This window comes from Cydia strobilella, chromosome 22 (genome assembly GCF_947568885.1).
Source record: "Cydia strobilella chromosome 22, ilCydStro3.1, whole genome shotgun sequence".
Taxonomy (NCBI): Eukaryota; Metazoa; Arthropoda; class Insecta; order Lepidoptera; family Tortricidae; genus Cydia; species Cydia strobilella.
The window spans coordinates 3,760,936-3,777,547 of NC_086062.1; the positions used below are offsets into that span (position 1 = coordinate 3,760,936).

The window sequence follows — 16,612 nt, forward strand, 5'->3', positions numbered from 1 at the left end:
CGAGCGGGTCGGGGGGACAAAGGTTCCTCTGGCTGTTGTTTATCTTCCACTTTCACACTGTAATAACACCTTTATAACGAAGCGGCACAGATATCAAATTCCCAGTACCTTATTTTTTACTGTGGTATCAGGGTAGGGCTCCACCTCCAAAGTGTCTTGTGAGTAGGGGTAGGGCTCCATCTCCATGGTGTCTTGCGAGTCGGGGTGTGGCCCCACAGCAAGCGGGTCGGGGGAGGCGGGCGCGGGCTCCTCCGGCTCATGTTTTACTTCCACTTTCACACTGCAAAAACAACTTTATGGGTAATTTTTAGGGTTTCGTACCCAAAGGGTTAAAACGGGACCCTATTACTAAGACCAAAAATATATATATAACTCCGTAATAGATGGATACAGTCTAAGGAAAAAACGTGCCTCGAAAATCACGAAAATTTGATTCTCGATCAGATGTCGCTACTACCTTTGGCCTACTCTCGTATAGAGGGCGTTCACGGTTTCGCTTGTTATTTAACAATTTTAACGCATTTTAGTGAAAGAACATGGGTCAAAATAATAAAAATAATTGATGCAAATAAAAAAAAACATTTATATATTTAAATAAATTTTATCGTATTTTTAAAAATCTTAATTTTTAGTTTTAAAGTGTGTCGATAGATGGCAGTGAATTTACTGTGGTTACAAAATTTACTATGACAGTACTGCTCTATAATATTATATCCTCTTTGCTAAGACTCCTCTATCCGTCTGTCTGTCACCAGACTGTATCTCATGAACTGTGATAGCTAGAGTTGAAATTTACACAGATGATGTATTTCTGTTGCCGCTATAACAACAAACCTCATTATTAAAAGGCAAAATGAGAAAACAGACGTGCTTATATAAACCAATACTTGTTATTTAGATATTACGTAACAAAACGTGTATAATTTCAACGACTAAATCTATCAATTTTACATTTTTGCTCCAAAAATTGACTACGGCCTCAGCGGCCTGTTAATTACTTAGGATATTTTGTCCCATGCCTTTTTGGAGTGAGCACTCTAAAATTATTTCTCTAATGCGAAGCTAAATAAACCTCTGTAGAGTCTATACGGAGAGAGACGAGTCCAGCAATATAAGGGAACTAATACATTTCACAACTCCTCTTTCTACAGTGACTAATAAACATACCCCTCTCCATCTGTCTCGTAGAGTGTTAGTAAGTTTTCCATAACCAGTTGTTGTCGTATAACCGCCAGCACTGCCTGCGTTTTGTTCTGTACAAAAAAAGTTACATTTCTCATGTTTCCCTCTTCATGTCATGGAAAATGGCGTCGCTTAGCAGTTGCGCCAACGTTGCGTCGAGCAGCAGTTAAAGAGTTACCTAGACACCGACGCTCGGGAGACGCTAGCGTGTTGTCTCTTTATTGGTCACCCCACACTAGCGTCTTTTGACTTTTGAGTGTGAACGTTGCGTCGAACCGGCCATAGTATTGACTAGACGCCGACGCTCGGGAAATGCTTATGTAGGGGTGTCTCTATGTCTGTTGCACGACGAAACGTTGGCGCAAATGCACAGCTACACCATTTTTAGGGTTCCGTACCCAAAGGGTAAAAACGGGTCCCTATTACTAAGACTCCGCTGTCCGTCTGTCACCAGGCTGTATCTCATGAACCGTGATAGCTAGACAGTTGAAATTTTCACATATGATGTATTTCTGTTGCCGCTATAACAACAAATACTAAAAACAGAATAAAATAAATATTTAAGTGGGGCTCCCATACAACAAACATGATTTTTTTGCCGTTTTTTGCGTAATGGTACGGAACCCTTCGTGCGCGAGTCCGACTCGCACTTGGCCGGTTTTTAAGCGCTGTCTAAACGCCGACACTCAAAAGATGCTAGTATATGTTGTCTCTCTATTAATCATCCCACACTAGCGTCTTTTGAGTGTGTGGAAATGCTTATGTGGGAGTGTCTCTATGGCTTCTGCTCGACGAAACGTTGGCGCAAATGCACAGCGACACCATATTTTATAGCGCTGACTAGACGCAGACGCTCAAAAGACGCTAGTGTGGGGTGACCAATAGAGAGACACCATATGGGGTCTCTCTATTGGTCACCCCACACTAGCGTCTTTTGAGTGTCATCGTTGCGTCGAACCGGCTATAGAATTGACTAGAGGCCGACGCTGAAAAGACGCTAATGTAGGGTCTATAGGTTGCGTGGTAGGTACTGACCTGTGTGGCTCCCTTTGGCGAGCGTAACACGTAATGCGCATAATGCGTTTCGCTCGCCGCGCACGCGACGCAAAGCGCACCGCGCAAGCACTGCACGCACCAAAACGAAAACCTGCACGTGACAAACACACAGCTGTTATCCCTTTGACCGCCCAACACGCCTACGGTACTCTTAAAAAACTGATGAGAAAGTTGCATTTTATCTTATGTGCAATGATCGGACAAATCATCGCAAAACCATCAAAAATCATTTATATCTCAAAAGAGGACAAGATTTATTAAACTCCTATTATGTACAGTATTTTGGAATAAAATTTCCAGATTATACTCAAAACTGGAGTTCAAAATTGGTAAATTTTTTTGATCCTGTTCCATGCCATATTTATTTTTGCGATAATTTGTCCGAACTTTGGTTATGTGCAAAATTTGATGTAATGAGTTTTTTTCTCACGTTGACTGGTAGAACTGACTTATAAGTGATGATGGATTACATAATGTAAAGTTTTACCGTTCGTATTTTCTTCGCGTTGGTGTAATCAAACGGTTTGTGTTGCAATTACATACAAATTGATAAAGTACATATGAAAACTTATTTATTAAAAATCATCATTTAAAAGTACACCTTTGGCTCTTATCGTAGCCCACTCCAGTCGCCGTTTTTGCCCCTCTTAGTGCCAGTTGCACCATCCGCACTTGACAGACTGATCAACGTCACCCGGCGCGCCGCGGCGGTTTACTAAAACTTTCTATACAATAAAATTTAGCGAACTCGTTAACGATGACAAACAGTTTGGTGCAACCGACCCTTATACAACTGTTGCATTATAGTTATTTACTATACAAGTGCGAATTGGCTATTCGCACGTGTATTGTACAACGTTTTACAGTACAGGCGAAGGCAAAAATAGCGATCCAGACAAATGGCTCAAAAATATGTGAACACGACTTTATTGTCTAAGGTGTAAGAGCGTACACATATTTTTGAAACTTTGGGAATGTTTATGCCCTTGACTGTACATAATGGCCCTTTAAATTTTCGACGTAGTTACTTAATGTGCTTATTATAGCACAAGGTGTCATAATGGAGCACCAGATGTACTGTAAAAATCTATAATGACACTCACCCGTCAATGACTGCTGTACAATCCTTACAACGGACTGTGACATCTTCAAGAACTGCTGCAACTACAAAACATTACTTTATCGCCCGAGAAAAAAGAACGATATTCCTACTTTCTTGTAAGAGAGATTTATCACGATATTATAACTACAGAAGTTAACATATCACTGAGCAGAGAGTTATTAGCATTAACTTGAATGACTGTTCGACTATATTAGTGTGGAATGGTCACATTTTATTAGTATTATAGTTGTAATGTATAACCAGCATATACACTCATGGGACAAATTTAGAGGAACGCAAAACAAAGTTTAATTAGGTGCTGTAATCCAGTAATTATATTAAATTGCCTATGTAGAACAATACACATATCTTGGACAAGTGATATCACCTCAAAACTTGACACAACAAGAAGTAGACACTAGAATCGGGAACTCATGGAAAAGATATTGGTCATTAAAGGAAATAGTGAAGAACAACCAAATACCAACAAACATTAAGTCCAAAGTATTTAACACTTGTATCCTTCCCTGCCTTACATATGGATGTCAAACTTGGGCCCTAACTGTCAAGGAGAGGAAAGCTCTCCAAGTCTGCCAAAATAGTATGGAAAGAAGCATGTTGAATATAAAACAGAGATAGAATAAAACTGGAGGACATTAGAAAGAGAACAAAAATAATCGACGTAAACCACACTACGAAAAAACTAAAATGGAAGTGGACCGGCCACATGCTACGAGACAAAAGAGAAAAATGGTCAAAAGACATCACAACATGGTACCCAAGAAACGGAAAAAGGGATGATGGAAGACAAAAAATGAGATGGGAAGACGAGTTCAGGCAGGTGGCTGGAGCCTTCTGGAGAAGACAGGCTCTGGACAGGGACTCGTGGAGGAATATGGGAGAGGTCTATGCCAAGGACAACCAGACAAGACGTCTGCGGAGAAAGGCTAGCAGTAAGCAGTAAGTAATCCAGTAATTAAACCTTAATTAATTAAATTTGTCCATGAGTATATGATCAGCCTTTAAAATTTATAGAAAAATTATGATTTAACGCTTTAAGGCAAAGTTATGTAAGTACTAAAGGCGAAATGAGGGCTAACGCGTATGAATTCGCCGCTAGGGGCGCTAGTGTAGATGGTGGTCTTTTCCATAGTTCGAAATGTCAAATGTCACTTGTCACTTCAATGACTAACAGCTGTTCTTTAGTCTTTTGGACCACCATCAACAGAGGCGCCAACTGGTGAGCAAAAAAACGATAGCCCTCATTAGGGTAGTACATATTACTGCCATCCATTATTTTGCAACATTGATCTGGGGCCCATTTCTAGAAAGGTTCTATTATTCTTCTAAGGTTAAGTTCTATTATTAGTCCACGAACTGTCAAGTCGTATGGGTTACTATAGCAACACACTAATAATATTAGACTAATATCGTTCGAGAAATGGGCCCCTGATAACGGGGTTAGGCGAGAAGTGAATAAAATAGAATTTCATTATTTGCCCAGGGTTAGGCGAGTAGTGACTTGCCTGGTGCACTCGGCTCGGATTGTATGGGAGGGTCGTCGTCACAGAACAAGGACAGCGTCACGACATCGTCAGCCAATTTTAGTTTCTCGGACACGGGTGTCGGAGCTTCAGGAGCATCTGAAATATACGAAAAATGAAAAAAAAAATGAAAAATATGTTTATTTTGCACACACAAAAATGGGAATTTGCAGATAGAGGTCCAGGTACATTAGGTCCAGGTTGCGCGCATACAGCGGTACATTTATAACAGTATAAACAGGGGTCCCCAACATAGGCATAGCCTGTATCTTGGGCGACCAGTTAGTGAATTAAAAACTAGATTGAAAAAAAAAAGTATGTCTAAAGGTAAAGATGTACTTGTAGTTATCATATCAGCCTTTTATCGCCCACTGCTGAGCATAGGCGAGAGGCCTACGAGTACGCCACTTATCTCGGTGCTGAGCCAATCTCATCCAGAAGTGACCCGCAATTCGAATGTCATCCACCCAACCAACGGATGCCAGGCACTCCTTTCGTCTTATACCCCAGCCACATACTCGACGAGTGGCATGGGAAGTAGGCAGAGACGTAGTGTGACCGCGCTACTCGTCATGCCCGCCGTTTACTATTTTGTCGTTTTTTTGGCGCGAAAGGACCGGGAATATGTAGGTATATATTGTTGTTATTCTTATATGTGTAAGTGTATAAATAAAACATATATTGTTTAGAATAATTTGAGTTGTGTTTCATATTTCCTCTCGCTTTCTACAATCCTGCACTAACTACACGTTTCTGTTTGACCCAATGGTTGACTGGTAGAGAATGCCTTAAGGCATTAAGTCCGCCTTTTGTACAATTTTATATCGTGCAATAAAGTTTATAAAAAAAAAAATGCAGTATGGAGCGTCGCGATTAAGTCCCCGGCAAGCTCGGATTGTAATGAAACTTTGCACATACAATGACATGAGGTATATCTAGATCTGAAATTAGTTTATATATAGCTCCAGTTTATAAAACAAATAAAATAGAGCAAAAACAAGTTTTGTAAGAAAAACTTACAATTCACTGTATTTTTTTAACTATTGTATCTGAAGCTACATAAACTAATTACAGACATAGATATACCTTATCCTATTGTAAGTACAAAGTTTCAGAGCAATCTAGCTAGTCGTTTTAAAATGAGAGCGGAATTACGTTTCTATGGAGAACCAAGCCTGCCGGAGACCCTTAACCTTTTCGACGCCAAACACAAAAGCTGTCACTCGGACGCCACGTCACCGAAGTGTCAAAACTGAAATTGAACTTTATGCACATGCATGTAGGTCTATGTTGCTCTGTGGTCTGTGACGGATTAATCGGTCTTTGGAGTTGGACCTGCGGTGCCGATATATTCGTCATTGGCGTCCAGAAGGTTAATCGCGCGAATAGGGCAGTGTGTGGCCGGAGCGGGCAACATCATGGCAGCGTGATGAGCGTAGTCTAGCCGAGGTATTAAAGCGGCCACCATTCCGTTTACTTTGGCCCACCTGACATCAGTGATGACTTATCACTTTGCCTGGCAACATGTCAATTTTAATTTGGCAATGACGTCTTGCACGTTGGTGCGGCGTCAGAATATAAGTACTTTTGGACCCGGGTATGTCCATAAACTACGTCCGGACCCGGGTATGTCCTTAAACTATGTCCAAAAGAGAGGTATGGGCACTGCGAATGACATCTCGCTTTGTGTGGTAGGGCACAGGACAGCGGATGTCATTCCAGATCTAGAGCAGAGCCCAACTGGGGAAGTACCTCCACCTTACAGAAAACCGCAGCCAAATAACACTAGACCCTAATCATAGTGTTGTGTTCCTGCCGGTGAGTAAGGTTGCCAGAGCTCGAGGGAGAGGAGTGTTAGGGTCGGCAACGCGCATGTAACTCCTCTGGAGTTGCAGGCGTACATAGGCTACGGAGACTGCTTAACATCAGGCGGGCCGTATACTTGTTTGCCACCGACGTCGTATTAAAAAAAACTTAAAGTAATGGTTAATAAAAAGAGAATGTGAAGAAAACATTACCTGCTTCTATCAACTCTGTTCTCTGCCACGAGAAAATGTTTTCGTGAGTGTTGCCAATCTCTGAAACAATCAAACCGATCCCTTCTAATAATATTGTCACGAGTAACATAAGGAATGAGCAAACAAGTGTCGTTGTGTAGGATGAGGAATTAGAACTGGTAGATAGTACAGTTTTTCTTGGTATAACTTTAGATTCTAAACTCCAGTGGGGGTCCCCATATTGCTAATCTCTCAAATCACAAATAGACTAAGTTCTGCAGCTTTTGCAGTAAGAAGATCCGTCAGTCTTTCCTTCAATTTTAAAATATAGTTTGTTTTGGCAAACTGTCTCATTTCAGACACAGACAGAGAGAATCATACTGTCTTTGTCTTACACTAGTACTAGCACCTAAAAGAAAAGGATGAGTATAGTTTTGTTTGTTCTTATATACTGACAATTTTTTTTTTTTTTAGTTTAGTTTAGTTAGTATCAGTGTTATTGAAGAATAAAGGCAAGAAGACCATCCCCCCCCCAACCTTATCTCCGAAACTACTGGGTCTAAAATTTTGAAAAAAATACACAAAATAGTAGAAATATGCAGTCAAGCGTGAGTCCGACTTAATCACTTGGTTTTTTAAAGACATTTCACTCACGTCACGTTTCACATAAAAAACACGTAGTTTAAATTTTGTAATGTACGGAACCCTTGGAATTGGAACGCGAGTCCGACTCGCACTTAGCCGGTTTTTTTGTTATGGCTGGGCCTTAGTAGGATATACAGAAATAAAATCAAATACCTGGCACAGGCGAGGGCGGCGAATCATTGTCAAATGCGTCTTCATCTGTCTCTATCTGTTCATCAGTCTCTACATCACTGTCTAATTTGCTACTTCCATCATTTGTTGCAGGTTGCACTTCTGTGGACAAAAAACTCTTTACAATATTTACACTACAGAATAGTAGTCAATTACTAAATCTAAAATATAACAAATCAGGAGAACCGCAGGAGAACTAAAGTGGTCGACATAGCTCGGAGAATTGCCAGACTTAAGCGGCAGTGGGCGGGCCACATTGCTCGCAGAACAGATGGCCGATGGGGCAGAAAGGTTCTCGAGTGGCGACCACGTACCGGAAGACGCAGCGTGGGATGGCCCCAGATTAGATGGATCGACGATCTGGTTAAAGTCGCGGGAAACCGTTGGTTGAGGGCAGCGAATGACCGTTCGTTGTGGAGAGGCCTTTGTCCAGCAGTGGACGTCTTTCGGCTGAGATGATGATGATCCTAATCAAATATTTATAATTCAAAATCATCCGCAAAGTCGATTTCACCAGCCAACCGTGTACATATAAACAACTCAAAAATTGGATTAAACTCATTAAACTACTATGCCACTCTTGTGTATGTAATGTAATGTGTGTGTTGTGTGTGATTTGTATCTGTATTACACCTGTTGGCAAACCTTAATAATAAAATAATAATAAATAACCTTCTCTGGCAGGCCGGCAAAGCTGGAAAATCAGCTGTAATTAATATATGTGGCTTTCCATCAGAGATTTTAACAATATTTCTGTTGGAATTTCAGAAAAACCTTATTGCACTTGAAATTTTGTTAAAAATTTCCTCATTGCAAATGAAGCATAAGGACCCTTCTGTGTTGGAAAGCCACATAACATTTCCACAGAAGGGTCCTTATGCTTCATTTGCAATGAGGAAATTTTTAACAAAATTTCTGTTGGAAAGAACCTTATTGCACTTGAAGCATAAGGACCTAAAGGACCCTTCTATATGGAAAGCCACATATTTGTTTCTGCAGTTTGCACTGACTTACCAACTGGCGTTTGCAGCGTTTCTTTCTTACAATACAAATGGTCCAAGTGAACGTCAGCCTGTTGTAATTTTGGTACGGGTTCAGTAGAAGTCTTATTCGTGCCAGTTGTGCCTGTAGACAAAAGTTAATAATGAAGTGATCGACACAAATGTCATTTTTGGTACCTACAGTCAGGAATAAATATATAATGACGGCCAAAGTGGTCAAATATATCGGGTGTAAGTACAGTGTAAACTCTGTATAACGTTACTCTCTATAACGATAAACTCCCTATAACGTAGAAGTGAGCACAATTTGGTTGGTTTAACTTAAAACCCATACATTGATAAACGCTCTATAGCGCAACCGCCATTCTCTATTACGAAGAAATGTGTTCATTTTTTGACACAGTAAATATTTATTGTTCATGACGTTTTCTTATCATTTGACAAAAGATGCCGACAAAACTTTTGAGGTCAGAAACAGCCGTCTTTCTTTTATTATTGTTAATTGCCTTAAACACGTGCATCATTACGTTACGTGGTTTTTTCTGGAAATGATGGACCCAAACTAAACACACGAGGTACCTATCGTAACAAAATAATTACCGGCGATCTGGTATAGCAAAAAACATCAGGCAAAGTTAACAGACTATATATAAGTATGTAATAAGAATAATGTAATTACCAATTTTATCAAATAGGTAAATACTTTTTTAGTGAATTTGGTTGTTTTTTTCTTCACTCCATATAACGATAACTCTCTATAACAATAAAAAATGCTCGGTCCCTTGAGATTCGTTATAGAGAGTTTACACTGTATATTTAAAAATTTAAATAATTTATTTGGTGTACATTTAAATAACAATAGGGTTATACTTGTGGCAGAAGGCCCCGGGCTCTTCCATAATTTGAAGGGGTACAACCAAAATATATATAAAATGTTACAAAATAAAATAAAATAAAAATAAAATATGTACAATATGTTACTTATAATTTACTATAAGACTTAAGAGATTCTGTGATCAGATTATTGTATTGTTTCAGAAATAAGACTTAATTATATTAACATCTGTTACATGCAGATGAAGGCCCAATAATATCTATTTAATGGACAACTGACAACAACATTTTGCTACATCAGAATATAAAACACTTAAAATAGCAAATAAATGAAAGACAGAATATTTACATATTACTTTAATAAACTATCATACAATAACATCAGTGAAGTACACACAAAATTTTCATGGCTATCAAAGGCAGAGCACCCGTGTCTGGGCAATTTGGATTACAACAATCACTGTAGGCCGAGCACATGATTGGCGCGACAGTATCTCGCCGCGAGATAGACTACCCGTCTTTTACTAACCGTATGAATTAAAGGGGGGCGGGTAATCTATGTCGCCGCGACATACTCTCGCGCCAATCATGTGCTAGCCCGGCTGGAGTAGACCGTGTTTCCATCAAAGATGTAGCACCTCGCTACCCGCTACGCATCCTCGAATCGAATCAAATGCTGCCTTAGCTAGGGTACCGGATTAGATAGGCAATGTTAAAGTTATACGTTTAAACTAACCAGGTAAATTGAGCGTCGGTATAGCTGATCGAGTGATGCGCATATTGGGAAATGTGTAGACATCCTCAAAGTGCCGATGGCATATACGCCTGTTATTAAATATAATTGTATCAGCCTGCCCCACAATATCACCTCCAATTCTCATTACCCACGTTCGAAATCTTTCTGTTTCAATAGGGTTTTGCGGATTGAAAGGGTTCGGAAACCCATGCATCTTGGTGCCTGAAAGAAGGATAAAATAAAGGGGGCCCCCCAGGGGGTTAAATTAAATTCTTTTGACTGAAATTTTTTGAGATTTTTTTATCTTCTACTAATAAGAATCTGTTGTAATGTTCATTTAATCCCATGTGGGTCAAAACATTTAGAGAATTAAAACTAGAAGTACTAAACCTAAAAATAAAATTAATTATAATTTTAGCAAACTAACAGGCAATGTATAGGTAGGTAATGTTGTAATGTTATTAACATTTTCTCTAAGATCAACCATTACAATGATAGGAGGGATACCTAATATTTACAATGTTAAAGGTATTTTGTACTACATAAAATGTAGTAAGGTAAAGGCCCCTCCCTTTGATAAGCCCAACCCAACTTTTAAAGCTAGGTTTGTCGTGTAAAGGCGCGCCACCTTTAGAAGGCAAAGTAGGAGCTCCGCCACTCTGGCTGGGGACATTTTACTTACTAACCGTCTCCTTGTATAACCGTGCACAAAGGCACACAACATTTCCTCGGAGCCATTAACAAAATCTCGGAATAATCAAAAAGTTAGTTATTATTTATTTTTATTATACACACCAACGTCAATTTGACAATTACACAGTGTTGCCACTAATCTAATATTAAAGTGATTCAGGATGGCGAGATTTTTGTACCTAAATTGTACTATTTAGTACCTACGTGAATTTTACATTGCTATAACATTTTTTGCGGGCGCCATCATTTTTAGGGTTCCGTACCCAAAGGGTAAAAACTGGACCCTATTACTAAGACTACGCTGTCACCAGGCTGTATCTCATGAACCGTGATAGCTAGACAGTTGAAATTTTCACAGATGATGTATTTCTGTTGCCGCAATAACAACAATTACTAAAAACAGAATAATATAAATATTTAAATGGGGCTCCCATACAACAAACGTGATTTTTTGCTGTTTTTTTCCGTAATGGTACGGAACCCTTCGTGCGCGAGTCCGACTCGCACTTGGCCGGTTTTTTACCTTATCAATTTCATTTTTAACCTTTTGACCGCCAAAGACGGTAAATCACGTCGTCGACATTTTGTGCCACTCACGCCGCCGACGTCATTTGCCGTCCAAACTTAATTTATCAAAGACTCTTTAATAAATAACTATATTTCTTTGTTTGTATTTGCATTATTTTATTTTGCCCTTCTACTTTATTGTATAACTTTATTACAATTCAACTATGAATAGAAGGTTAAAAAAAAACAACATTATGTTATAATACGACTTACCCAGTAAATAGCATAGCTAGCCACGCCAAAAACGGCACTTGACGTCGCCTAGTGATGTGACCGAGTCATGGAGGAATAATATTATTATATGAAAGTAACAATCTCCTAATAGAAATCGTTTCGCGCAGTTCCGACAAACACGCTAGCGCCATCAATAATAGATATGGCTTAATCCCATACATTTTGTAATAGGAGTTGTTTTTGCTAAAATAACTGCTATTTGTGCTGTTACGGTACTTGTTTTCGTGCTTAATTTAAACAACTTGGTTTGAAAGACGGTACTGACCTTTTGTGATAATGTAACCCCTTATGCATTTATTTTATTGTAACGATACTGCAGTTTGCTAATTAGTAGGTAATAATAATCGACAATGGGTTTGCACATCTCTGAGTAACGCGCGCTTATCAGTGTTCCGTGCGCCCATGACGGCACTTCACGTCCGATGCCTGACGTCACCACCAAGTAGTGATGTGGCATTATTGAGAGATTTGAGTGGAAGTTACAAGTACATTTTGATATTTAAATACGTTATTTAAAGGTTTTTAGTAGAGCTAAAAGCCAGAATTATCTAATATTATATTGTAAAACACCTGTGTAGTGGTTCTTCTAATCTAAGTATGTCAAAAACGAAATCAGTGAAAATATCGATATCCTGTTTTGTAATCACTATTGTTCTCTAAGGTTTTATTTTGCTTCATTGCGGTGTCACGTCGAGTTACGTCAATGCTTGGCGTTCAAAAGGTTAAGAAAACACGCTGTGGTACAATTTTTTTTATTTACGCTAGGTTTTTGTACCTTTCACGTTGTCGCTGTAAAGCTCCCTCCACACACACTCGTGTGCGAATCGCGGTGCGAAGCCGCGAACGCGAGTGTGGAGGGACTTAATAGTACGGGCGGCGACCGTATGATCTACTACGTCATGTCATGTCTACGTCACGTCTGATACAAGTATAAGCCCCATGGCACACGTTCATAAAAGTGATGATAAATTTGGAAAAAAATATTTAAAAAATTAGAATTGGCCGAAAGCACAAAAAAAGGGCCACATCCGGATGTAGTAGATCTTAATGTCTCCACTCGGTCTATTGACGAAGCGATATATGAACTGGTGTCAAAAGTTGTAGTTAGCATGGACAAACGAATACCCGTAACAGCAATGGACTTGACGAAAGCGTTTGACTGTGTGCATCCCAAGATCTTAATAAATAAGCTAAGAAAATATGGTGTTAGAGGCAATGTACTAAACTTAATTGAGTCATATATTAGTGATAGGAAGCAGTATACTGTAATAACGAAGCTATGTTATGAAACTAAAACAGAAGTCACATATACGTCAGATTTGAGAGAATCTTTTTATGGGGTGCCGCAAGGAAGCATTTTAGGGCCTTTGCTCTTTATTACCTATATAAATGACCTTCCCAAAATAACTAACTCTCCAATGGTCCTTTTTGCGGATGATAGCACCGCTATTTTTACTGGTAAAAATTTGAATAATTATGACATTAATATTAATTTTGAAATGAGTAATGCTTTAGAATGTATTGTAAAATGGCTTAATGAAAACAATCTAAAAATAAATATTGATAAAACAAAGATTAATAAAGATAAATTTTAGACAAAGGAAGAATGAACTGGAAGATTTAGATGTCAAATATAGGGGGCAACAACTTGTAGAAGTCTACAACGCAACATTTTTAGGATTGGTTTTAGACAGCAACATGAATTGGAAAAGTCAGATTGATAATTTATGTAAAAAGTTAAGTCGTTACTCCTATGCACTGTATATGCTAAATAAAGTAGCTAGCCAATCTGTTGTGTTAACCGCTTATCATGCATATGTATCTTCTAGACTCCGATATGGCATAATTTTTTGGGGGAATTCGACTGACTGGTACTTGGCTTTCAAAGCTCAGAAAAAATGCCTTAGAGCGACTCATCATCTACTGCCCACAGTATCATGTAAGCCATATTTCGTAAATTTGATAATATTAACTCTTCCCTGTATATACATTTATGAAATAGTAATATTTGTGAAAAAACATCCAGATATATTTCGATGTCTTAACAGTCAACGTTTGCAACACATGGTCTGTGCACATCCATCAAGAACTGCTCTCTTGTCGAAAAGCGTTCTCGGTATGGCTCCTAGAGTATATAATAAATTACCTGAACATATAAGGAAAGTGTGTGACATTGGTATATTTAAAAAATCTGTCAAAGAATTTTTGGTTAGGAAGGCTTTCTACTCCTGTAATGAATTTGTAATTGAAAACATGTACTGATTATTATATAGTTATTCTTGAATGGAAAATGTGACATGTATTACCTATAATGAAAAAACTTATTACGATTTTTATATAATTGTTAAGAAATATTACTGGACATTTAAGTTAATTGCTTGTTTGACATACACACTGATTGTAAATATTAATTTAGTGCATGGTGCATGCTAATTGCTATTATGTTATGTAAGCTAACAAACAGAATTTCGTATGCCCTTGGGTACGACATAGTGGAACAATTTTTCTTTTTTACCATCATATGCAATATCATGTTGTGTACACCTATGATCGACGAATAAATAATTTGTTTGTTGTCCGTATAAGATGAATACAGTCTAAGGAAAAAACTCGCACAGATGGCGCTTCCACCAATACCAACTTTTAATCTATTCTCGGCTAGATGGCGTTCACGGTTTTGTTTGTTATTTAACAATTTCGTACAAACACATATCAGTGAAAGAACAAGGGGCAAAATCATAAAAATAATAAATACAAAAAAAAAATCATTTATCCATATTTTATTTATTTATTTATTTTTTATTCATTACATTTCACAGCATAACAGTGATCCAAAGCACTGTGAAACCAATAGACATTTCATACACATAGTACACAAATCTAAACTAACATATAACAGAAGAAGGCCGTTCATTCCTCGTCTCGCAGAACCTCAAGCATTCATAACACACGTCCAACCATCCACTCGCAAACACATCACAGTTTGGTGCTGATTCGAGGAGTGAGTTTAGCAGGTGCAAGGCTTGAACAAGCGGTGATTTACGGCGGGACACAGTTCGTACTGGTGGCAGCGCTAACAAATGGCGACAACGCGGTCGAAACAGAACTCTAGTCGGTGAGGGAACATATAGACGCAGCAACTGAGCTACTAGTTCGGGGCAGTCAGAATCCCCACGTAAAATTCTACTGGCTAAAGTACATAGTCTGTAATTTCGCCTCACCTCAAGTGAGTTAAAACCTAATGTACCCTGCAAAAAATTTGTAGGGTATAAAAATGGGTAATATCCGTACATTTTTTTGTAGAGGGAGCGTAGAAACGCCTTTTGCACTCGCTCTAGCAGCAGGATATAGGTTGTTTCATAGGGGTTCCAAACAACACAAGCCGCTTCAAGCTTGCTTCTGACAAGAGCGGTGTAAAGGAGTTTTATTGACCTGGCGTCTATGAAATCCCTAGTCATCCGAGTAACGAACCCTAGTCTCTTGTAACAGGTACGAGCCAGCGTATACATATGCTCATGGAAGTTAAGGTTCGCATCCAGAATAACTCCTAAATCCCGAATAGTATTGACTCTAGCTATTGATTCGGAATCTAGAAGATATTTATTATATAGCGGATTGCGGGCCCTACTAAATGTCATAAGTGCACATTTTGCAGCATTAAATAGAAGTCCGTTATCGAGACTCCACTGATATACTCGGTCAATATCATCTTGCAGTGACATACAATCCGATATATCCTGTATGCCATAAATCAGTTTCAGATCATCGGCATAAAGTAAGCATCTGGCGTACTTAGGAACCGAAGCCAGGTCGTTCACCATAACTCCAAAGAGCAACGGGCCGAGAATCGAGCCCTGGCTGACTCCAGAGCGAGTATGGTAAGGTTTTGAAACAAAGCATCCATGCTGCACATATTGCTGCCTGTCGCGTAGATAACTGGCAAAGAACTTGAGCAGTTTTGGCGAAAAACCTATGCTGCACAGCTTACTCAAAAGTACATCGTTATCTACGCGATCAAACGCTTTTTTGAAGTCGAAGTACAGCACGTCAACCTGTATACCGTTATCCAAATGATCAGAAATAGAGTCAACCAGGGCTAAAAGGTTTGTCTCCACTGAACGACGGGACCTAAAGCCATGCTGCGCATCGCAGAGTAACGGCTTTAATTGTGGTGCTACCATTCTATCTACAATTGACTCAAATAGTTTGGCTACCGAGGAAAGTATGGCTATCGGCCGATAATCTTCAACTTTACCCGTGCTAGTACATTTAGGAATAGGTCTCACTCGGGTAACCTTCCATTGGTAAGGGTACACGCCAGTATCCAGGGCTAGGTTGAATATATGAAGAAGGGGGGCCATGAGCCACTCTTTGCAACCTTTCAAAATGAATACCGGAATATTGTCAGGACCCGGGGAGCTACGAGGTTTTAGTCGATCTATACCAGTCTTTACGTCGAGTATATATATACATATACATTTTTTGATACTTTAATTTTTAGTTTTAACCTTTTGAACGCCAAGCATTGACGTAACTCGACGTGACACCGCAATGAAGCAAAATAAAACCTTAGAGAACAATAGTGATTACAAAACAGGATATCGATATTTTCACTGATTTCGTTTTTGACATACTTAGATTAGAAGAACCACTACACAGGTGTTTTACAATATAATATTAGATAATTCTGGCTTTTAGCTCTACTAAAAACCTTTAAATAACGTATTTAAATATCAAAATGTACTTGTAACTTCCACTCAAATCTCTCAATAATGCCACATCACTACTTGGTGGTGACGTCAGGCATCGGACGTGAAGTGCCGTCATGGGCGCACGGAACACTGATAAGC

General features: G+C 39.0%; 1 protein-coding gene across 5 annotated transcripts in view; it reads right to left on the bottom strand.

Moving 5' to 3' along the window:
• LOC134751406 (uncharacterized) overlaps nucleotides 1-16,612 on the bottom strand; it is a 34,598-nt gene that overhangs the window by 2,500 nt on the left and 15,486 nt on the right. For 3 of the 5 annotated variants that reach the window (XM_063686802.1, XM_063686803.1, XM_063686800.1), the window contains 8 exons: nucleotides 8,712-8,822; nucleotides 7,680-7,799; nucleotides 6,903-6,962; nucleotides 4,867-4,983; nucleotides 3,342-3,402; nucleotides 2,218-2,329; nucleotides 1,168-1,253; nucleotides 109-280 (listed from right to left, as the gene is read on the bottom strand). In XM_063686802.1, coding sequence (XP_063542872.1) covers nucleotides 109-280; nucleotides 1,168-1,253; nucleotides 2,218-2,329; nucleotides 3,342-3,402; nucleotides 4,867-4,983; nucleotides 6,903-6,962; nucleotides 7,680-7,799; nucleotides 8,712-8,822 — 839 coding nt within the window. Of the gene's footprint in view, nucleotides 1-108; nucleotides 281-1,167; nucleotides 1,254-2,217; nucleotides 2,330-3,341; nucleotides 3,403-4,866; nucleotides 4,984-6,902; nucleotides 6,963-7,679; nucleotides 7,800-8,711; nucleotides 8,823-10,268; nucleotides 10,508-16,612 lie in introns of those variants that run through there. The other 2 variants (XM_063686804.1, XM_063686801.1) reach the window with 2 other exon arrangements.